This window comes from Rhinopithecus roxellana, chromosome 21 (assembly GCF_007565055.1).
Source record: "Rhinopithecus roxellana isolate Shanxi Qingling chromosome 21, ASM756505v1, whole genome shotgun sequence".
Classification (NCBI taxonomy): Eukaryota; Metazoa; Chordata; class Mammalia; order Primates; family Cercopithecidae; genus Rhinopithecus; species Rhinopithecus roxellana.
The window spans coordinates 12034181-12057826 of NC_044569.1; the positions used below are offsets into that span (position 1 = coordinate 12034181).

The 23646-nt window shown below is 41.0% G+C and overlaps 1 protein-coding gene across 7 annotated transcripts in view; it reads left to right on the plus strand.

The window, feature by feature from the left end:
- The window catches only part of L3MBTL4 (L3MBTL histone methyl-lysine binding protein 4), a 430288-nt gene that overhangs the window by 130199 nt on the left and 276443 nt on the right, over positions 1 to 23646 (plus strand). For all 7 annotated transcript variants that reach the window (XR_004055732.1, XM_030926198.1, XM_010373395.1 and 4 more), the window contains exon 5: positions 21339 to 21430. Coding sequence is in view for 6 of the 7 variants with exons in the window: in XM_030926198.1 (XP_030782058.1) it covers positions 21339 to 21430 (92 nt within the window). In the remaining variant the exon portion in view is untranslated. The remainder of the gene's footprint in view (positions 1 to 21338; positions 21431 to 23646) is intronic.

Genomic DNA, 23646 nt, shown 5'->3' on the forward strand with positions numbered 1-23646 from the left:
TTAATATGCAAGCGCCTGTGGAAAAGAAAATACAGACTTACTAAGAAGGACCATAAGTTGCCTTCTCCAAAGAAGGGGAAAAGTTCCTTCATGAAGCCTCAGTCTGAAGGCTGAAAAATTACTTCATTCAGCTTTCTGATGAAAAGAACCCTTGTGAACAGAGCTTCCAACCAGAGGGGGAAAGACGCCTCTCAAATAGGAGGAATCTTGCTCTGACTCCCAGGCGACTGCAGTGGCGTGATCTCGGCTCACTGCAACCTCTGCCTCCTGGGTTCAAGCGATTCTTCCGCCTCAGCCTCCTGAGTAGCTGGGATTACAGGTGCGTGCCACCATGTCCAGCTAATTCTTGTATTTATTTGTTTGTTTGTTTTTGAGATAGAGTCTCGCTCTGTCGCCCAGGCTGGAGTGCAGTGGCCGGATCTCAGCTCACTGCAAGCTCCGTCTCCCGGGTTCACGCCATTCTTTTGCCTCAGCCTCCCGAGTAGCTGGGACTACAGGCGCCCGCCGCCACGCCCGGCTAATTTTTGTGTGTTTTTGGTGGAGACAGGGTTTCACCGTGTTAGTCAGGATGGCCTCGATCTCCTGACCTCGTGATCCGCCCACCTCGGCCTCCCAAAGCGCAGGGATTACAGGCGTGAGCCACTGCGCCTGGCTAATTCTTGTATTTTTAGTAGAGGTGGGGTTTCACCATGTTGGCAAGGCTGTTCTCAAACTCCATACCTCAAGTGATCTGCCCACCTTGGCCTCCCAAAGTGCTGGGATTACAGGCGTGAGCCACCGAGCCTGGCTGGAGGTTTTATAAGAAGGGGAAACGTTAGATATTGTTTTGAAGGAAAGTTCAGGCGGGGCGTGGTAGCTCACGCCTGTAATCCCAGCACTTTGGGAGGCCAAGGCGGGCGGATCACAAGGTCAAGAAATCAAGACCAGCACGGCCAACATGGTGAAACCCTATCTCTACTAGAAATAAAAAAATTAGCTGGGCATGGTGGCACGCACCTGTTATCCCAGCTACTCAGGAGGCTGAGGCAGAAGAATCGCTTGAACCCAGGAGGCGGAGGCTGCAGTGAGCCGAGATCAGGCCACTGCACTCCAGCCTGGCAACAGAGCAAGACTCTGTCTCAGGAAAAAATAAATAAATAAATAAAATAATAGTAATACTTTTTTTAAAAAAAGTTCATTGGTACTAGTAAAGATTTGGGGAGCTGGCAGGCTCTGACTGGTGAACGACAGGGTGGGTAAAACCAGTCTTAGAGTCCCAGCAGGTTGCTTCAGGATCCATCAGGCAAAGCTGGTCTTAGGTTACAGCAGGTGGCTTCAGCAGCAGGGCTTGCAGAGAGCTACATCTTTGGAGCAATGGCATGTGCCCTGAGTGCTTTTTCCCTGACTTCTTGGCTCTGTTTTAGTTGGGAATGACAAGGATGACCCAATTTATATGATGACTTTCACATATACTTACAAATTGCTATGTGCGCGTACACACACACCACACACACATTTATAGCACTATTTTCATATAGGTGCATCTCTACATATTGAAATCTCATATTGAAATCGGAATTAACAGTGATACTTCCAATTCCAGTCCCATCCCACAGGATTCATTCTATTAACAGTTCTCTGTCTTTGTGTATTTGAATCCCAGCCTTTGACAGTGAGAAACGTGGCTCTGTTCCCCTTAGTCGTATGGTTGCTTATTTGTTCAGTGCCCCCACCATCCTTCAGTGCTGCCACCAACCCCTCCCTGGCATCCATGGCCACCTCATCCCACTCGGGCTTCACCATCCGACTGCCTCCCTGTGGATGCCATCCTCAAGCTCCTTTGCTCCAAGAGCTGGCAGAGTCCACCCCTTTGCAGACGTCTCCTCACCCTGAGTGGGTGTTAATACCGCACCAGGTTGCCCCACAGAAGCCGCCCTCTCGACGCTCTCCGGACACTGGACTCCCCTTGCTGGGTCAGCCTCCAGGTGGGTGCCCTCAACTCCTTGTTTAGGGTTAATTCCCGCCCCTGCCCATGCCAGGCTGCCCTGCCAGGCTGTGATGCCTGTGCCGACTCCCCAACTTACGGATGTTTTCCCTCCCCCTTCTGGGCTCCGACTGTCCATGCTGGGCAGCCCCTGTGCAGATGCCCTCTTACCAGTTTGGGCTCCTCCAGCAGGCTCAGGGCCAAGGTCACTCTACCTGTCTCCACCCCTGTCCTCCCACCTTGCTCTGTTGCACAGAATGACCTCAGCATGGGATCATAGAATCGGTCAGGAGGGAAGGAGAAGGGAAAGGAAAGGAGAAGGCCGAGAGGATGAGGCAGAATAGGATACTGCCCTGAAGAAGAGCACAGATGACACGGAGGAGAGCCTGTTGTGGAAGAAAAGCGACCGGGGGCTTGGAAGGAACCTGCGTGCGCAGCCTGCCTGTGCGTCCCCTCCAGGTGGCGGCGCTGCGGCGGTCTGGGAGCCCGCGAGGGAGCTGAGTGCCTCCCGCCTCGCCTGATTGAGCTGCCGGCCTGTTCCTCCTCCTGGCCCTTTTGCTCGGCTTCCTCTTTGGCTTCGACTTTCCCATGAGGGACAGTCACGTGATGGTCGTGTTTTGAGTCACGTGATGGTCGTGTTTAGGTCGTGTTTTGAGTCTGGTCGTGTTTTGAGTCTGGCGGGTCTGACGTGGGCCTCCGGAGAGCCCCTGTGGATTTCCCTCTGCAGCCGGAAGGAGATAGGAATTGGTGATGTGGCTTCGCTATTTTGCTGAATTGCTGTTATTTCAGCGTGTAAGCACGGAGCTGTATTTGTATGGTAGCTCACTTTGTAGAATACATTATTTTCTTAAAAATTCACTTGGAAATGAATGTTCACTGCTGGAATCTTATTTTTCTCCTGACTTCGTATGCATAATTGAATGATACTAAACAACAACAACAAAGATTTTCCTCTAAGACAGCATCTAACTCACAATTAAAGCATTATAGTGCAATGCACAGAAACTTCCCTAATGTTTAGGGCAATGCATGGCTGCCGGGGCCACATACGTAGAGAATGATAGCCCAGACTTTGGTTATTCAGCCATGGTTTTGTCTTCAGCCCTGGGTAAATGTTATCTTTTAGAAATCTGAACTTCTAGTTATTCCTTCTGAAGAGTGACTTCTTTTTATATTTGAAAGGAAGTGTAGAGTGTGTGTGCTTAGAATCAAACAGACCTTGTTTGAATTTTGGTTTTGCCACTTAATTGGCCATGTTGTGACTTCCAACAAGTGATTATACTTAGCTTCTCTATGCCTCAATTCTCTTGCTTGTGAAATGGGAGTAATAGATAATATATTTTACCCCATAAAATTGTCAAGATTAAATGAGAAAATGTTTGTAATATGTTTGACTCTAGGGAGACACTAATAAATGGTATTTTTTTGGAACAGCTTAAATAAGGAATTTATTAGTTTTTAAAATAACTTTGAGGCTCTTTTTGGTGTAGAGGCTCACATTTTGCTTAGGAGGTTCCTATAGGACTGTTTGTAAAACTATTTAGTGAAGTAACATTAGGTGAAGCATTTCCTTTAGTATTTTTATCCTGCTTAGGAAAGAACTTATTTTTCTTTGAGGAGTAGTCAGAGTTGACGTTTAAACCTTCAAAAACTCATTTGGTTTTTCTTTTCTTACATAACTGGAAACAGCTATGTGTAGAAAATAACTTTTTCAAAAAGCACTTTAAGTGAAAATAGATTTTTGCCAATAGTTTGTGACTCTCCTGATGAAAAGTGAAGAGCAAGTAAAAATGACAGAGGCATGTGCTGGGCCTTTAGTAAGTTGAACAGATTTAAAAGATATATAGGATTATAAAAATATACAAACTTTCAGAAAGCATGAGAAATGTGTTAATTATTTTGGGATGAAAGGGCTCTTACATTCTGGATTTAAAGTCAGTCTCATCTTAGGAAAGCCTGTACCCGTGGGTCTTGGAGAGGAGGCGTTGCTCCCAAGCTCAGTGAATGCGCTGCCCATCAGCAGCGCAAGCCAGGACCTCGGGGGCTGCCTGGAGGTTCAAGGGACCTTTTTCTTTTTTTACTTCCCTTGGGCAATCTGACAAGGAGGCTGTTGCTTCTGTTTCTGGAATATTTCTCATCTGTCCATTTATTTTCATCTTCCCTGTACCACTTGAGTCCAAGCTGTCATCCCTTGCTTAGACTTTGCAGTTGATCTCCCCAGGCCTGCTCTTGGTACTCCCTAATCCAGGTGCGTAATACCAGCTACATTGTTCTTTTCAGAATATGAGCCTGATCCTGTCCACCTCCCTACCTTTCCTTTGCTTAAAACCTTTCTGGTGCTTCCCATCGCCTGTAGGATAGGATGTGGGCAAAATCCTTACTAAGGCCTCCAAGCTCTGAAGCATCTGGCCCTTTCCAGTCTCCCGAGCCTCATCTTCTGCAATGTGTCTCTTCTTCCTTCCTGCTCCCACAGTGCTGGCCTTGTTTAAGGTCCTGCTGTGGAACCCTTGTATCTGCCATCCTTTCTGCCTGAAACTTCCCTCCTCTCCCTCTCCAAGTCCTTCTTTTGCCTAATTATAGGTACATGTATTGCTAAAAGCTCTGACTTCCATGCCACTTGTCAGGGAAGCTTTTCCTGATTTCTCAGACAAGTCTTGGGCTCCTATTCTGTGCTCTCACGGCCTTGTGTTCTGTGAAAGCACTTACTTAGTATGGTTTGCAATTACGTTTCAGATTATTTGATCCCTCTCCAGTAGATTTTAAAGCTCGTGAGGGAAGTGTCATAGACAATTTTGTTGCCTTTTGTGCCCATAGAGCCGAGTACACAGTAGGTCCTCCATGAGTATTGGTTTAATTAGTAACTAGAGAGAACAGTTGATGAGGCTGAAAGTTGGTTTGAGCTCGTGGATAAGCACTTTGTTTGCTGTGCTCAGCTGGTTGGACGCTGTCCCACAGTTAATAAAAGGACTTTGAAGCTTTTGGCAGGAATGTGATAGCATGTCTTGTGGAGAGATAGCTCTGTATTGGTAATAGATAACCCAGAATGAATCTGTCTGGATGATAATGGATTTTCAAGTAGAAACGTATTTGTTCTCCAAATAAGCATCAAGTTATCCAAAGACAGTTTTTAAAAGTTTATGATACTATTATTTTAATTTTGCTATATGTTGATAACTACATTACTGTGGTTTGCTATTTTCCTTGCACTTCTATTTACCTGTAGTTGTCTTCATTGTGCTTAGGATTTTAGGGGAAAATATTTGTATTTTTTCTCAGCTAGTTGTTGTCATAATTAATTTTTTATAATTGCAAATCCGAATTAAGTAGATCAGGATTTAATTTCACAACAAAATTCTATTTTATTGATGATTTTTAAAACACAGAAACAATGCTTGAGAATTGAAACCAGTTATTCAAATCAGTGGCACATTTATGGCTTATTTGGGTAATTGGTCCATGAAATAAGACATTACTGCCACAAGTAAACCTTGGGGGAAGTCATCCTTTTTGTCTTTAAAATGGTTACCTGATTTGTTAAATACATTTCAGTCCTGACAATTTATGACTATATTTAAAACTATTTTGGGAAATTAACACCATAAGCTTTATGTACAAAAACAATAGGATAGTGAAGGCTTCTTTGGTGCCGTCTATGTGTGCTATCATTAATTATTTCCCTAAACATCAGCTCAAAGAGAGGAAAATGTTAGCGATGGATGCTTTGTTTTACATTTCATATAGTGAACTTCAGTTCAAATCAGAGAATACAGTACCTACCATGTGATAACTATAGTGTTAAACTAATTTATTCTTTATGAATTACTTTTTATATTTCAGACAAATTAAATATGACTATTTTGTCAATTTTCCCAGTTATTGAGCATGTAGAAATTTTTCAGTGGTGACACTGAACAGTTTACTAAACATCAGCACTGATTATTCCTGATGTACATTCTGTATAGGAAACTATTTCCGCTTCCTGCCATCAGCACAGACATAGCGGCTCAAGCAGTAGAAATTTATTATCTTACAGTTCTGTAGGTTAGAAGTATGATCTGGGTCTCACTGGGCCAAAGTCAAGTTGTGAGCAGGGCTGCTTCCTTCTGAAGGCTCAAGGGGAGGATCTGTTTCCTTGTCTTTTCCAGCTTTTGCATTCCTTGGCTCATGGCCCCTTCCTGCATCTTCAAAACTAGCTAGGTCGCATCTCTCTTGTGCTCCTGTCCTGGTCACTTTTTTCTGTGGCCACAGCTGGGAAAGCTCTTCCACTGAGGACTCCTGTGATTACACTGGGGCCACTGGGATAATCCAAGACATTCTCTCCATCTCAAGGACCTTAGCTTAACCACCTCTGCAAAATTATTTTGCCATGTAAGATAATGAATTCACAGTTTCTAAGGATAAGGGTGTGGACATCTTTGGAAGGCCATTATCTTACCTATCACACATTTTAAGCTACAGAGCAATAACTTTAGGTTTCCTTGAAGGAAATGGGAATTATCTTGTACCTGTTGCTAAGGGAACAGTGCTATTATTGAGCTCCTTTAGCGCATAGTTTAGGGCTTTTAGTCATTAGGTCTGGCAGCTATTGCACTTTCTTGTTACATTGACACAACATTGTAATTCAAGTCAGGACAAAGGGATTCTCATTCCAAAAAAGTCGTGAAAAGCTCAGTGGGGAAAATGCCCCTGTGAACTAATAGAAATCTTCACTGGCTGCTTCGAATGCACTGTCCAGGAATTTTATTTTATGAAACTATTTTAGATGTTTTTACGTTAAAATTTTCTTTTAAGCAGTGCTAATTTAGCTTTCAATTAATAAAAATACCCTCCTTTTACCCCAAATGATCTGCTAGTGAACTGAAATTCAGTGTTCCTTTACGTATTTTAAATTTACATTCACTGAGAATGACTGGTGTTTTGAAGGGTTAGCAAGCTGTGGAGTTGAGATAATGATTTTGAAAAGAATTTATTTGAGACATTTTTACTGTCAAGAGAAATATAATCTTGAATAATATTTTAAGTATATCCATTAATTGAAGCCCACCAGGGGATGTCTTGAATAGAGGAAAATCTAAATTCTGACTCACAGAATCAAATTAATGAAAGTAGCAGTAATAACTGGAGCTATATTATATTTAATCTATTACATCAGATGTCTCTAGGATATGTAGAGGAAAAAGGTCAAAGGAAATAGTTAATCACTTTCTGAAGTGAATAGTGCCATCTCATATAGGTGGTTGTTAATTTGATGACTTACGAAGTGGTATTCATGAGGGATTATCTTAATATTAACCTCCTAATTATATGGAGTATGTTTTATGCAGTCTCAGTGATGCAAATTATATTCATAGACCTTCCTTCTCCACATCTACTACATGGCAAGGGAGAAATCAGGTAACAGTGGGAAATCTGCACACAGATGTGCTCTGTACTGCAGACTTCGCCATCACATGAATATCCCGGAAAGAAACCTGAGATTCCTCAGTTCTTGATTCCTCTCTGGTGACAGGACTGGGCCCACTCAGGAATTCTGTTCAGCATTCAATCCTGTTGTTAAAGTGATCCTCCATCTGTTTGGCAGTTTCTTCTTGTCTTCATCCCTGTGTCCACATTCACCCATTTGACTTTCAAGTGAGGTGTTGACTATTTCCTCTCCTTCTCCTTTCCCTCTTCTTCCCCCTCCTCTTCTCCTCACTCTTCTCTTGTTTTTTCCTTGTGATCTGATGTATCAGTCTGTCCTAGTTTTTATGTCTCAATGCTTTTTGTTTTATCAGTTCTTCACTCTGCCTTCCATTTACATGTTGGAATTCCCTTGTGTTTCAACTATGTTTTCTTCTCATTTTGCGCTTTTTCTCTGGGTGACTTTTGTTATCATCTTGATGCTATTCCGGTTATCCTACCTAGCTGCAGATTTATGTCTCAACTCTATGCTGAAAGTGAATTCCACCTGACTATCCTTCACCCATATCAAATCACCACTCCTGTCCCCAATTTTTACTCTATGTTCCTGGTCACTTTTAACCCTGTCACTGTTTACCCATTCTTGTAGGCCAGAAACCAGTATGTTCCATGTGACCTTAAGTTTAATTACTAAACGAGAAGGGGAAAACCAAAGACGTGGAAGAAGTTGTTTTTTGTTTTTGTTTTTTTTTTTTTTTTTTTTTTTGGTAAACATGAGAAAGAATAATACATATATTTCTATAGAAATTCATTTGAACACCTGGAAGGACCAGGTGATTTCCTAGCAAACTAGAGATTATCACAGGGCACTCAAGAAAAGGTTGAACATTTGAATAGACCGGTAGAAGACATGGATAAGTGAGGTCCAGAGTGGATCACAGCGGCACTGGTCTTTATCTTTAAAAGAAGAGATCATTCCAATGATAGTCAGACTCCTCCAGGTCACAGGAAAAGGTGAAAGTTTCTTTGTGAAGCCAATAAATGAAACCTGAGGAAGATAGTACAAAAAGCAAAACTAAGCTATAGATGCATCTCACATATAAATATAAATATGAAATCCTAGATATTGGCAAATATAATCCAGCAATATATTAGAAGAATGATATCCTGGTATATTACTAAGGAGGTATAATGATGAATAATGTAAAATTCAGTGATAAAACAAGGTTCAATATTATAAAATCTGCCAACATAATTTATACAGCAACAAATTAAACTACATGACTAGCCATGTAATGATCTCTAGATACTAAAATGACTTTCGATAAAATTTAACTTCCATTCCTTGCAAAACAACTTATGTAAAATAGGATTGAATATAATAAAAATTATTTACCAAACTGTAACAGCAAATATATAGCAAAACATTAAAACCCTTCAATTCAATTCAGGAAACAGCTGGGGATACCCACTATCATCATTAATATTCATTATTGTCTTGGAATTTTTAGTGAATGAAATAAGCAACAAAATTAAATGAGCACTACAAACTTTGGAAAGAAGAGATTAAAAAATACATATATATGTGTTTATATATACATATAAACAGAACCATACATATGTGTTTATATATACATGTATACATATGTATGGTTCTGTTTATATGTATATATAAACACATATATATGGTTCCTCCACTTAGTTGCATATTTACAGATGACAAGACACATTTACACATGTAAGACTTTATACCTAGAAAACCCAGGAGAATCTAATGATAAACTATTGGAATTAATACAAGACTGTTGAAGTGGTTGGATATAAGATAAATACAAAAACTTATTGTTGCCTTTTCTGTATTTCAACCATCAGCACTTAGAAATTAAAAAAGGAAAAATATTCCATTCATAATAGCAATACAATGTAAAATATTTAGAGTAAGTTGAATAAGACATGGGAAGGGCCTTATATGAAGAAAACTGGAAAATCCTACTGAAGGATAGAAATTACTATTTGAATAAATGGAAAGCTATACCACAAAAATGTCAGCTCTCCCACATTAATGTTTATTTCTCTTCTAAAATAGAATCTCAACTGGTTTTAATTTCATTTGAATAAAATGTTTTTATGCCTAAATCCCCAACATTCTGATGGTATGGTAATAGCAACAGGAATCTGTGGAGCAGGATAGAGAAACCAGAAGGAGACATGTGAGTGTGTAATATATGAGAACGACGGTAAATCAGTTCAGGAGGACAAAGCATAGATTTTTTTATTTAATTGGTTATGCTTGCCTGAGGGGCCTTTGTCTATATAAAAATGAATTTCAAATAGATTAAAGACTTAGAAAATGTTTTACGAGAATATTTTTAGGAGATAAAATAAATACTCTAGGGTAAGGAAGAACTCAATCAAGAGTGGAAACTTGTACTCTAGAAATGAAATTATAGACATATAAAAATCAGTTTTTATTTAATCTGAAAATTTTGTTATTTTAGTCTCATTTTTGAAGGATGTCTTCATTAGATATATAATTCCTACTTGACAATTTTATGGCTTTCAGTGCTTTAAAGATGCAGTTCCGTTCTTTTCTTGTCTTCCTTGTTTCTCATAAGTCACCACATCTGAAATTTACAGAGCCCCTAACTGCTAGCATTTCCTATTTCTTTTCTCTGTCTTTATTTTTCTCCTTAACACTTACTGTTGTCTGACATGCCATTTATTTTACTTATTTGTCTTGTTTATTGTCTGTCTTCACCCACTAGAATTTGACGGATACAGGCGGGTTTTTTTTGTGTGTGTATGTGTGTGGTTTGTTTTGTGCTGGATTATAAGCTCTGAGCACATAATACGCATTCAATTAATATTAGTTGAATGAAAAATGAGGACTGGATGAATACTGTCCTTATGACAGTGTTGATTACTCTGTCCACTGTATTCTTAGCCCTTAGCTCATATGTTTGCAATTGGATTTGCCTTGTATGATAGTTATCTATTTCCTCCACTAAGCTGCAGCTTCTTTAAGGGCAAGAGCCATATCTTATCCTTATTTGAATCATTATCACCTAACACAGGGTCTGTCTCATAGAAGGTACTATAAGTCAAAAGGTATTGGAGACAGGTCTCAATCAATTTTAAAAATTACTTTGCCAAGGTTAAGGATGCGCCCTCAGGAAGTCCTGATGACATGGGTCTGAGGTGATCTGGACACAGCTTCATTTTATACATTTTAGGGAGATATGAGACATCAGTCAATATATGTAAGACGTACACTGGTTTGATCCGGAAAGGAGGGATGCCTCGAGGCAGGAAGGGAGCTCCCAGGTCATAGGTAGCTAAGAGACAAATGGTTGCATTTCTTTGAGTTTCTAATTAGCCTTTCCAAAGGAAGCAAACAGATACACATTTATCTCAGTGAGCAGAGGGATAATGTTGAGTTCTGTCTGTCCTTTGTCCACAAAGAATTTCCTTGTGGACAAATTGTGAAGGAGGTATGTAGCTTTCTATCTTTGTAGCTATCTTATTTAGGAACAGAATGGGAGGCAGGTTTGCCCTAAGCAGTTCCCAGCTTGACCTTTCCCTTTGGCTTAGTGATTTTGGGGTCCTGAGATTTCTTTTCCTTTCACAGTACTTAAAAAGTATTGGTTGAACCAATGAGCACGTAGCTTGGAGTTTTTTCCCTTTGTCTTGTCATACATGAATAAAATATTGATGATTTCCCTATTCAATCTCATGATTGAGTATGGCTAAAAAACGTTGATGATTTCCCACTAATGCTATGTCATTATTGAGTTTGCCACATGTGAAGGCACCATTTTAGTGCATGTTTCCACACACACACATGTGAGCCTCTTCCTCATCACAGACTGTCCTCCAGCCTTCTCCTGCTTACCTCCAGGCCTGCCTGCATCAGCACACATTCCCTGTTTTCTCAGTGGAAACAATCCCGAGGCAAACCCTCCCACTTGCCCCTGACGTCACCTCTTTCTCCAGCTTCACATCCCTACTTTTTCCTGCATCTTCAGTCAAGCACTGTAGCCAGCCTCAGGTAAAGGCCACTGACCTCCTTCCAGTTAACTGAATTCAGTTGTCTTTGTTCAGTCCTCATGTTGTTTTACTTTTTAAATGAAATTTGACAGTGAAGTTCTCTACTTGAAAGCATTTCCACCTACATTCCTCCCATTTCTCTGGCTGCCCCTTGTCACTATGCTTTGGTTATTTTTCCTCCACCCACATCTTAAAAGCTGCAGGTCACTAGGCTCCTCTTCTTGGCCCTACCAACCCCATGCTCTGCACACATTCCCTGGGATCTCCTCTGCTTTAATGCCCTGCACACTGATGGGCACTAGATCCATGGTTCTAGCCTTGAACTTTCTCCTGTAACGTCTCCAGAGGGTTCATCCTAAATCTCCTTTAGATGCCTTTGGATTTCAAAGATTCAGCATCTCTGAAAATGTACTAAGCCCACTCCTCTAGTTGTGGCAGGCATAATCATAAATTCACTCTCCTAAGCCAGAAATGTCAGAGTCCTCTTTCTCATCTCGTTGATTGTCCAATTTTGTCACGTCTCATTCAGATGACTCTTTGCATTCTTTCTGCTCCTCTCCATCCTCACAGCAGCTATCTCAAAACGAGACCTCGTCATATCATGCCTGCGTGTGGCATGGTCTCCTTCCTGATATTTCTATGATAAATCATCCTTTCTTATTCTATACTATTATCCCTGAAATTGCCATCAGTACTATTTAAAAAAAAAAATCAAAACAGCTGCAAAAACAACAGGCAGGGCAGAAGAGACACAAGTCCAAAACTTATGGTGCCATTTCTTTGCTGAAAGCATCCACTGACTTGACAGTACATATAGACTGAAGACTGAAATTCTAAGCATAGTGTTTAATCAGATTCTTTCTTTTGCAAGGAAGAGAGGTCACTCAAGCTTGCTCAAGTAATGGGCTGTAGTGCAAAAATACATGTTTGGGGAGGATGGAGACTCATTGAAATTCAAGAACAGGAACTGTAGTCGGGATTCTGAGGCTGTCCTGTCTGTAGGGCCACCTGCCACAGGAACCTGGCCTTAATAGGAAGTGATAGTTCTCAAAGTTAGCTGCATCAGAATGACCTGGAGGGCTTGTGGAAACAGATTGCCGGGCCCTACTCCCAGAGTTTTTGATTCAGTAGAGGCCCACATTTTCACCGATGCTCCCAAATTTGTATTTCTAGCAATTTTTTGGGTGACACTGATGCCGCTGGTTTGGGTACCACACTTTGAGAACCTTAATCTTTAAGGCATGTAACATGGTCTGGGAAACCTTTGATGAGCGACTTCAGAATTACTTGTTCCTTTACTTTGCAGGTTTCTTCACTTACAGTAGAACAATGATTGTCAAACTTGAACATGCATTATCATCATGTGGAAGGATCGTTTGAGTGGACTGCTGGTCCCCATCACAGTTTCTGATTCATTAAATCTGAGGTGTGGCCCCCACATTTGCATTTCTCCCAAGTTTCCAGGGATGACCACACTTTGCACTGGATGAATAAATTGTTGAATCAGCAGATGGTGAACTCTGAAATCCCCTTCTTGATCACACCCTCACACCTCCCAGCTCTTCCCTCTCCTTCGATTCTGTGGAATCTTTTAAAGAATCGTGTTTCGTATTTTAGCTTTTCCATTCTTTCTTGCTCTTTGTTGGTTGTCTTCTGACTTCCTTTGCCTCCCAGGCCAATTGGGACTCTTCAAGCATTTTATCTCACATTCTCATGGCTTACAGCCTCCCAGCCACTTGGCCATCTCCTCCTCAGCCCCCAGCTGTCCGCAGACTTAACCATCTGCTCCCACTTCTGACTGTCAGGAGCTGCTGGAGAAAGTCCCCTGGTGCCAGTTGCCTCCTCTGCAGAACCACCAGTTTAATGCAGTGGGACTGTCAGGACTGTTCTGTATTCTTTATATTCAGTCCTAGTTGAATTTTCATAACTCTCCCTTTCCCCATGCTCCTGAAGGCACCACTGTGACCTTTACTCTTAGCAGATGCCATCCTACCTCATGAAGGAGGTGAGGGTACTTGGTGGAGTACCCTCCCATCTTCTTCCCTAGTAGCCTAAAACTCTTCTGCTTTTAATCTCATTCACCACGTGTCTTTTTATCTCAGAGTCCTCCCCTTACCTGTGTTCCTAATGCTACCTGTCTGTTCTGCCTCTCTCTCGGGTCGATGATCCCTCTTTTCTGAGAGCCTCCTTTTTCTCTCTCTCTGGGTGCATTTCCCTCAACGGAGGAACTGAGATGTCCTGTCTCCTAATATGCTTAACAACAACAATCAGCGAAGACTTCCTTTCTCTTCTTCCCCGTCAAGCGCTTATGTCACCTGCCTCCCAGTTCATTTGCAAACCTTTCCAGTTGTTCCTTTCGTGCTTTGACCTCTGCAGTCTGACTTTTGATCTCATCCCTCTGCTGAAATCTCTGCCTCTGCGGTCCCAGTGACACCCTGGCTGTCAGAGCCAGCAGTTTCTCCCATCTGCATCTTACTTTGGCGAGCAGAGCCTTTGATGGTGCTGATCTCCCCGCCCCATGGAAAACCCTTTCCCCGGAGCCCCCGTGTCTCTGTCGCCTCCTTCCAATGCTGCCTCCCTCTTGCGCCGCCTCCCTGACCTCACTCACGTCCGAGGAAGCGCCTCCCCTGACCTCAGCTCTTCTTCCTCTGTGTAATCCCCATGGCTGCCTCTGTATGAAAAGCTTTGCATTGCCTTTTGTTGAATGTGTGTTTTTTACATATTATTATATACACCTATCGTAGACTATTCCGGATACCAAAAGTTTAACATCTCGGAAAATAACCCCCAGTTTCCTCCGCGTTCTGCGCTGGTCCCTCCACTTGCTTGGCCCTTCCTGGTGCCCGGCAGCTTCGGGACTATTTTGCCTTTCACCTTTGCTGCCGCACCTTGTGCCTGTTGATTGTATTTCTGCATTTTTCTCTCAATTTCCTTTCTACCTTTCTTTTTATTGTAAATTGACAACTTACAAATTGTATAAATTTAGTGTGTACAAAGTGATGCTATAATTTATAAATACAATGTGGAATAATTAAATAAAACTAGTTAACTAGCCATCACCTCAAATACTTAACATGTTTTTGCAGGGAGAACATTTGAAATGTACTTTCTTTGCAGTTTTGAAATGTACAATACTCTATTAACCACATTTACCATGGTGTGCAATAGAACTGAAAAACAAACAAACGAACGAAAAATAAAACCAACCCCAAACCATTGCTCTGGTCTAACAGAGACTTTGTACCCTTTGACATTCATTTCACCATTCCGCTCACGCCCTGCTTCCCCCCGGGGCTCTGTAACCACGGAGGGCACTGCATGTCCCCCTTTGTTTAGGACACACCCACACTGTCGCTTGTTTGGACTATTGTGTGGTCATTCTGAGTCTCCACTGCCTGTCTCTCCATCCATTTCATCCTTACCTAGTGCTGATTCATAAAGGAATTTCTGATGTATCATGCACCACTCAGAAGTCTCCAGTGGTTCTCTAATCACAAGAATAAAGACCAAACCTGTTAGGCCGACTTTGAGGAACCTGCCTGGTCTTACGTTTGCCCCTCCAGCCCCTGCAGTGGAGCCTTCTGCTGAGTGGATCCCTGCGAGCTTTGTGCTGAACCTTTCCCAGACTCTGGCATTTGCAGAGGCGGCTCTTTCTTTCCAGTGTCCTGGCTCTGCCCATGGTGCGTCTCCCCGGATTGCTTGCCAAATTTCTCTTCGTCTCAAAGAGAATTGTCCTCCGGGAAGCTTTCTGTGTTCAGAGTAAATCCTCCTTCATTTTGATTCCAGACACATTGTTTGGGTTTCTTAACTGTGCGTATTAGCACTTGTGTCTGCTTGTTTATTCGTCAAAACAGTGAGTCCCACCATATGTCAGGTTATGGGTGATGTTTATCTGTCTCTAAGCTTGTCTCCCCAACTCGAGCAAATGCAGTGTGAAGTAGAAGTTGGGTTTTCTCAGTACCTGCTTTGCCTGGGGAGATGAGCACTACATGAATTTAAATCCGGTAGTACTGAAATGAAAAGCAGCCTGACTGTGCATGTGAAAAATATAGGGAGAGCATGGAAAGGATCCTGTCACAGTGACCTGGCAGAGGGACTAAAATGTGAGTCTGCAACTGTGGCCTCAGTGGGGTATTGTTCAGCAGTGATCAGTTGTTAAGATTAGGAAGATTGTATCATTTCCAGTTGGTACCACAAAAAAAGGCGCTATTTATAACGGTGTGGTTGGTTGCCACTGACAGTTGTTTCTCACATATTCTAAGGGATTTTCTGACGGAGTCACGTGCAGCATAGCTTTTGAAGTGAAATGGAAATATCACCATGAAAGGTTGTGTTTATGGCTAATGGAATTGGGAAAGGGCCACTCTTAAGATATACCTGATTGTATCCTTAAGAATGACAGTTGATTCATTCTTTACTCCCTGACATTTTCATTTTGGGTTCATAAAATTACTGATAAGTATCGTACAATTTCCTAGAACTGGATATTCTTGTGGCCAAATCTGTCAGCCTTTGTCTTGCATTGCTTCACAGATCTCATTGTCTTAACACATAGTCTTCATTTTTTTAATGATTTTTATTTGTATATAAACGTGCAGTTCTAATGATAATGTTCATATAAACTGTGCTTAATTCATATTTTAAAAGTAATATGTGATCATAACCATAATTTATTTGACTATTATTGAATATTTAGATATTTTTCCAACTTTGCACTGTTGTAAAGGCTGAATTTATTCCTTCTGTATTTTTTAGAATACAATATTAAAGTTGGGATGAATAGATCAGTGAATTGTAACATCTTAATTTTTGGCTATAAATATGTATTTTCAACATGACTTTCAAAAGTTTAAATCAAATTCACAAAGCCACCATCCATGAATGACCTTATTCATTTTCCTGCAAACTTAATTTTATGGTGCTTTTAAACTTAAAAGTAACTAATTAAATAGGCGTTTCTGTTCCATTTTGACTGTATGTGCTGGAGTGAGTCAGCAGTGTATAGTGGGGATGCCTGAGCTAGGGATTTTGTTTACATACAGACTTTTCCAGCTGTGTGAACTGTGTGATCTCCGTGAGCTTCAGCTTTTCAGAACAATAAAATAGGGCTATTAATCTAATATTCAATATTGTAAATAACAAGTGAAAATGTATACATTCACCCATATGTGCTCACACACACGTATACACATACACATACCCTTATCAGTACCTGGTATACAATATGTATATATTAAGTGACAGGTAATATATAATCAAATATATTTTGTTTATTATGTAATGTTTGACAGAAGGATAATAATTGGAACATTTTGCTATAGCCAATGAATATAGTGAGAAAAAATGGAATTTAGGGTTTATGAAATTGTATGAATATCTAATATTCCATAAAATGAGTGCCATATCTGTAGTATGTCTGAGAAAACTGCAGAAAAAATAAATTTAGTGACTGAAGCAGTGTTGTCTCATAATTGGTTCCTTCTCTCCAGGAAACTGAGAAATGAATTGGTCAAAACAGACACATTTGAATTCATATTTAAAGCCCAGAGTACTATTCTGCCTGTCTTCCTTTCCTTTAATTCATTAAACATTTTTTTCTTTTTTTTTTTTGAGACAGAGTTTCACTCTTGTTGCCCAGGCTGGAGTGCAGTGGCGTAATCTTGGCTCACTGCACTCTCCGCCTCCTGGTTTCAAGCAATTCTCCTGTATCAGCCTCCTGAGTAGCTGGGATTACAGGCTCCCACCACCACACCCGGCTACTTTTTGGTATTTTTAGTAGAGATGGGGTTTCACCGTGTTAGCCAGGCTGGTCTTGAACTCCTGACCTCAGGTGAGCCAATTGGCTTGGCCTCCCAAAGTGCTGGGATTACAGGTGTGAGCCACGGCTCCTGGCCCATTAAACAAATATTTATGGCCAGGTATGATTGTAGCTCTAGAGAAACAATGATGAACAATACCAAGATGGTTTCCCCTCCGTTTTAGAAGCTTATATTCTACTTCCAAGCAGAATATGGTTAATTTCAGCTAAAGTACTTTCTGTGAGTAATGAAACAACATGGTGAGAAACAGGGGTTAGGGAATCCCTTTATAATTCAGTGACCAGGGAGGACCTGTCTACAGGCTCTGAGACGCAAGCAAACTTGGTATTCCCTCATCTCACTTGCAGGCACGATGTTACCGAGTAATTCTCTTGCTTCACCGAAATATGTAATTCAATGAAAGTTTGTATTGTTTGATATTATACATTCTTATTTTTGAACAATTTTAAAAGATTCTTGGGATTCATATGTGATCATAAAAGGAGGCCTTAGAGTTTACTTTTGGTGAAATGATAATGTGTGACAATTGGAAATATGATTAAATTGAGAAATTACGTGCAATCTTTTAAAGAACACAGCTGTTGTAGAAAATGAGATATCTATTTGCTTTAGAGCCAACACTGCTGTAATGTTTTTTGTAAAGCACATAATTGTAATGCAGCAAAATGCTTGTGTGGAAATTGGGATGTTGAATAGTCTTCCTGGAGCATCTTCAGGATTTGTCAGATTGCTTTCTCTCTCTGGCAAAATAAAACATCTCATGTGGCAGAAACGGTGCAAACCTTTAGGCGTTTTAATGGGCCAATGGACTGTGAGCTCCTTGATGGAAATCACACCATGATGTCTCAGTGTTTCCAAACAATACAAGAAAATCCATGGATGACAACTCTGGTGTCTTATTTGATGATTAAAATGCTTTAAAAAATTCTCATACATTAGTAAGTGTATCTAGCAATAACAAGTTAGTGTTGTGACAGATAGTGAATATTAATGTCCATGAAGTTTTTAGTCTAATTTTTAGCTGTAAATTGATATGATGTTTTTCTTTATTAGCTATGTTTAAATTACTTCCCTTTATTGTCAATGACATATATGGGTAGCAAAAGAAATAAAGTATATATGATTTATTTTTCATCTACTAGACAGCAGATTTTACTCACTTTAGTGGTAATGGATAAAATTTCCACATAACATTTTCATGCAACTTGTCACATTAACAGGGGCTCAGAAATTATTATTATTATTATTTAATTCTTTTCCAAGATGGAATTTCGCTCTGTCACCCAGGCTAGAGTGCAGTGGCACAATCTTCACTCACTGCAACCTCTGCCTCCCAGGCTTAAGCAGTTCTCTTGCCTCAGCCCTCCCAACTAGCTGGGATTATAGGCATGCACCATTACACCTGGCTAATTTTGTATTTTTAGTAGAGATGGGATTTCACCATGTTGGCCAGGCTGGTCTCGAATTCATGACCTCAGGTGATCCACCCACCTCGGTTTCCCAAAGTACTGGGATTACAGGTGTGATCCGCCACACCCGGCCAGAAATTTTTTAATGACGCAAAGTTTACATGAATTATTCCTGCCCCGTTGATGGATTTTGTGTTTGTTATTCAGTCAGATTGTTGTATTGTCTTGAGAGGTTTCAAATGTTTGAGTGAGAGGTGCATCTTACCCCCTGTCATCCCTGGTGCTGATGCAACGCTGACCTATTACCATTTGCATCTTCTTCTGGAACATTCACAGCAAGATAGGTGATAAAATTAGGATTCAGATAGCATTTTCTGATGCGTATTCTCCAAGGATGTGTGTGTGCGTGTATGGCTAAGTAATAACACTTGTAGATAATTTTTAAAATGTAGATTGTGTTAAATAAAGAAAGAATATTTACATCAATCTTGCCATCCACATGTAGCCACTGTTAGTATTCTGCTGTTTCTTTCCAATTGCTTTTCTAAGAGAATGTGTTTGGTTGTGTGGACACACATATGCCTATTGCTTAGTACATAAAAGTTGCTGTATAAATATGTGAATAAATGAATGTCTTAATATATGGAATAATTTGTATAATATATATGTGTGTATGTTGTTATTTTTAATTGACAGATAATTGTATATATTTATAGGGTACAATGTGATTTTTGATATATACTTGTGGAATGATTACATCAAGCTAATTAACATATCCGTCACCTCATGTAATTATGTTTTTTGTCATGAGAATGTTTAAAATCTATTCTTTTTAGCAGTTTTGAAGTATATAACATTATTCACTATAGTCAGCATGCTGTAGAACATATCTCTAAGACTTATACCTGCTGTCTAACTGGAATGTTGTATCCTCTGGGCAACATCTCCTCATTCCTGATTCCTTTCTCATCCAGCCTTTGGTAACCACCTTTCTAAGCACTGTTTCAATGAGTTTGACGTTTTTTCATTGCATGTCTATAAGATCATGCAGTATTTATATTTCTTTGCCTGTTATTTCACTTAGCATAAGGACACAAAACAGCAGATATGATCTAAATAGACACCATTTTGTGTCCTTACTTAGATTTTTCACTTAACCCAGATAATTCTCAAAATATATGAAATATGTAAAACATAAAAATATAGTTTTTGATAACCTCAGAATCATATATGTATATATGTACAATAGTTTCTTTAACCTCCTTCCTGTATGAATACTACTTTGCATTCTGCTGTTATTTTGTGATGTACATTTTTACCATCAACTTTTATCAGTGCTTAACTACTTTGTTAGTATGTAATCCTAGAGAAGAAATTACTGGGGAGTAGAATGTAAACCTAAGATAACTAAGATAACTATTAATCCTTTTTGCCAGACTTTTGTTATTCAAAAATGATAATTTTGTTGAATTACAAAGATTAGCTGTTCATCTAGAAAATTTGGAAAGCAGAAAAAGAAAGCACAAATAAAATTGAGAAGGAATTATTTATAATTCTGGCACTTAAGATGATTTCATGTAAATGTTTTTGATTTATGTAAGTTTAGTTTTATTTAATCTATTACACATTTACCAAAAATGATCAATTTGTTTCCTTAACTGCTTCTTTTTCCTACTTAATAGTATATCATTACATAGTCCTTCTTTGCCTTTAGACAGTCGTCTACAATGCAGTTTACTGGCTGGTTTTGAAAGGGCATGTCCATGTAATGCATTTAATTACCTTCTCCTTTGTGGACCTTGACTTTGTTTCCAGTGTTTAATTTGATGTGGGATTCTAGGAAAAAAACTCTTGTGTTTTGCCCCTTGGACACATCTACTGTGATTGCATTAAGACAAATTCCTAGGAGAATTGCTGGTTCAACTTTTAGGAACGATTTTTCTTTTTCTCCCCCAAGATGAGCTTTCGCTCTTGTGGCCCAGTCTGGAGTGCAGTGGCGCCATCTCGGCTCACTGCAACCTCCACCTCCCGGGTTCAAGCAATTCTCCTGCCTCAGCCTCCCGAGTAGCTGGGATTACAGGTACCCGCCACCGTGCCTGGCTAATTTTTGTATTTTTGGTAGAGACTGGGTTTCACCATGTTGGCCAGGCTGGTCTCAAACTCATGACCTCAAGTGATCCACCTGCCTCGGCCTCCCAAAATGCTGGAATTATAGGCGTGAGTCACTGTGCCAGGCCAGGAATGATTTTTAAGCATTAACAAATACTGCCACATTAGCTTTCCACAGATTGTGACAATTGACATTCACAGCCAAAAGAAGTATGAAAGTGGAAGAAGATTATAAAAAACTTTAGACTATTCACTGTAAAATTAACTAAATCACTTTCCAGAAAGCCTGTGCCTGTTCACCCTCTTTGAGAAGAGCAAGATGGAACCCAGTGTGAGAGTTCACTGGGCATTCTCTTGAGGGTGGGACATATTATTAGCCGGGTCCGAAACAGGAAGAGCTGCATATGGAGTGGTTAGGTGATTTCACTAAACGTTCATATGAAATGAGAGAGAAGGCTCTTCTTAGTTGCTGGGTCTTTCAATTACCAATTTAACTAATTAGCCTGCTTCTTGAGTTTATTGTCAAGTGAGCTTTATTATTTTCCTGTCACTAATTGTTTTGGGAAAAGTCATTGTGTGTTTCTCTTCCAGCCCCTTCAACGGCTGCACGGGGAGCATGGTCTTGGGAGTGGTACTTGAAAGAACAGAAGGCTGTCGCAGCACCTGTTGAGCTGTTTTCCAAGGTCAGCCACTGAAGGACTTATATTTATATTAAGAGGTTTAGTTAAAATGAAATGACTTTCCTAGATAGCCCATCAACTTACTTGAATTATTTGTAGGCTTTGCTGGCAAATGACCCCACAAAATCTAATCAGAGCTTTAGTGTTTCAGAGTGGGCTGGAGCCCAGCGCCACCACCTGCCAGCTCTGTGACCTTGGGCAAGTCATTCAATTCAGTTTCCTCATCCACGAGGTAGGAAAAGTTCCCTACCTTCTTTCTCCTTGGGTGGTTGGAGGACTAAATCAATTGTACCCATAAAGAATACAGGAAGCAATGTGCACACTATAAATGCTCAATAAGCGTTACGTTTTACTTTTATTAGCCAGTATTACCTGCAGTTAGAGGGATCTGTTTGGATGTGTTGCTGAAAGAGGTGAGTCAAGCAAAATGTCAGAGAAGACATTGAAACCCCTGAATCCTGGCATACATGACTAGAAAGGTGAACAGAGTAGCCGGTGTAGACTTCCTTGACTGTCTGCTAGCACCAGGGCCTTACAGGGGATCATCTTTACGCAGGACACCAAATCTTCTGATAGTCTTTTTGTTCTTCTTGGTCTGAGTTTTAGATGTTTTGGGGAAATTTATATGCATCAAATTTGCCTCATTACTTTCCTTTTTTTTTTTCTTTTTTCTTTTGAGACGGAGTCTGGCTCTGTCTCCAGGCTGGAGTGCAGTGGTGTGATCTTGGCTCACAGCAACCTCTGACTCCCTGGTTCAAGCGATTCTCCTGCTTCAGCCTCTTGAGAAGCTGGGATTACAGGCCCATGCCACCACGCTCAGCTAATTTTTGTATTTTTAGTAGAGATGGGGTTTCACTGTGTTGGCCAGGATGGTCTCAATCTCCTGACCTCATGATTCCCCTTCCTCGGCCTCCCAAAGTACTGGGGATTACAGGTGTAAGCCACCATGCCCAGCCCATTTCTTTACAGCAGGAAGCTACAGCTTTTTATTTGGTTTACTTTTCATGACATCTGTTGAGTTACATCTAGTATTTGTTAGCGTGTGAAAGGGCCAGCATTTGGAATCCTGAACATGACATAGAGCAGGGAAGAAGAGGTACAACGAAGATGCAAAGAAAGGGAAACCAAGTGCAGACCCCTCGTGTTCAAGAAATGATGCATTTCCTTTTGTTGTCCAGGCGGTATGCTTCACTAATAAACACTATGAAGGTCATACCATGGAAAATGAGAACATCTAGAGCGGTGTTCTTAACCCAGCCTTCACACCATCTACTTTTGTGAGCTTTGGAGAGCACAGCGTGGGTCTTCCTGAGACCTACTAACTCAGACCCTCAGGAGCTGGGCCTGGAAATGTGTCGCTTGAGACCCTCCTGCATTCTTTGTGCAGGTTTGAGGCCCACTACCACAGAAGGTTTAAGAACTGTGCATTTTCTGTCTAGGAGTCAGGTCCATGTTTCCCCACGTTGCTTTCACCTGATAAGACTTAGGGGGTTTCTTCCATCCAAAGGTGCAAGCTCAGTAAGGTAAGGGATTTTCCTTCATGTATCCCTGCAGTGCCTGATGTGTTGAGTGTGCTCAGATGATCAGTTGCTTTTGAGTGACTTCTAGGGAAACTCTTCTCGCTTCTGAGTGTAAAGATCTTTGAAGGTGGTTGGCTTGGACCAGGGCAGTTCGGTGTAGCTCACAGTCACCTTGCCCTTTCCCCCCGCCCCTCCCTGCCCTTGCCACGGGCCCACTGCAGGTTGGGAGGGTAGAACAGAGTGGGCCGAAACAGGAGCTGCCTGAGAACTGTCAGGCACTGTGACACACAAGGGCAGAGGTAGCGGGGTCAAGGTCCAGGATTTGAGGTTGAGCCAAAGAACATAGTTGAGGTTTGCGCCCCGATGGCTGATGTGGCTAAGGAGTCACAGCTGTGCTGTGTCCTCGGCTCAGGGTACTAGGGCAAGGGTCCTCTCTTACACCCCCTCCACTGCCAGGATTAAATTAGATGTTTGGGTGTTAGAGGTGAAGTGTGGACTAATTTTCAGAGCAAGGAAAGTTTTGACTGATGGCAGCCAAGTGCTAGATTCTCTGTCCAGCTCCTGTGTTGTCCCACATTTCAGCCCGTCAGTGTAGTAACGTTATTCTCAGAGCTTCTCCTCTAAGATCCTTTAATCCCCATCAGCCAGTGCAAGAACACCTGCAGGACTGAGAATTTCTCCCTCAGATTTTCCCTCATG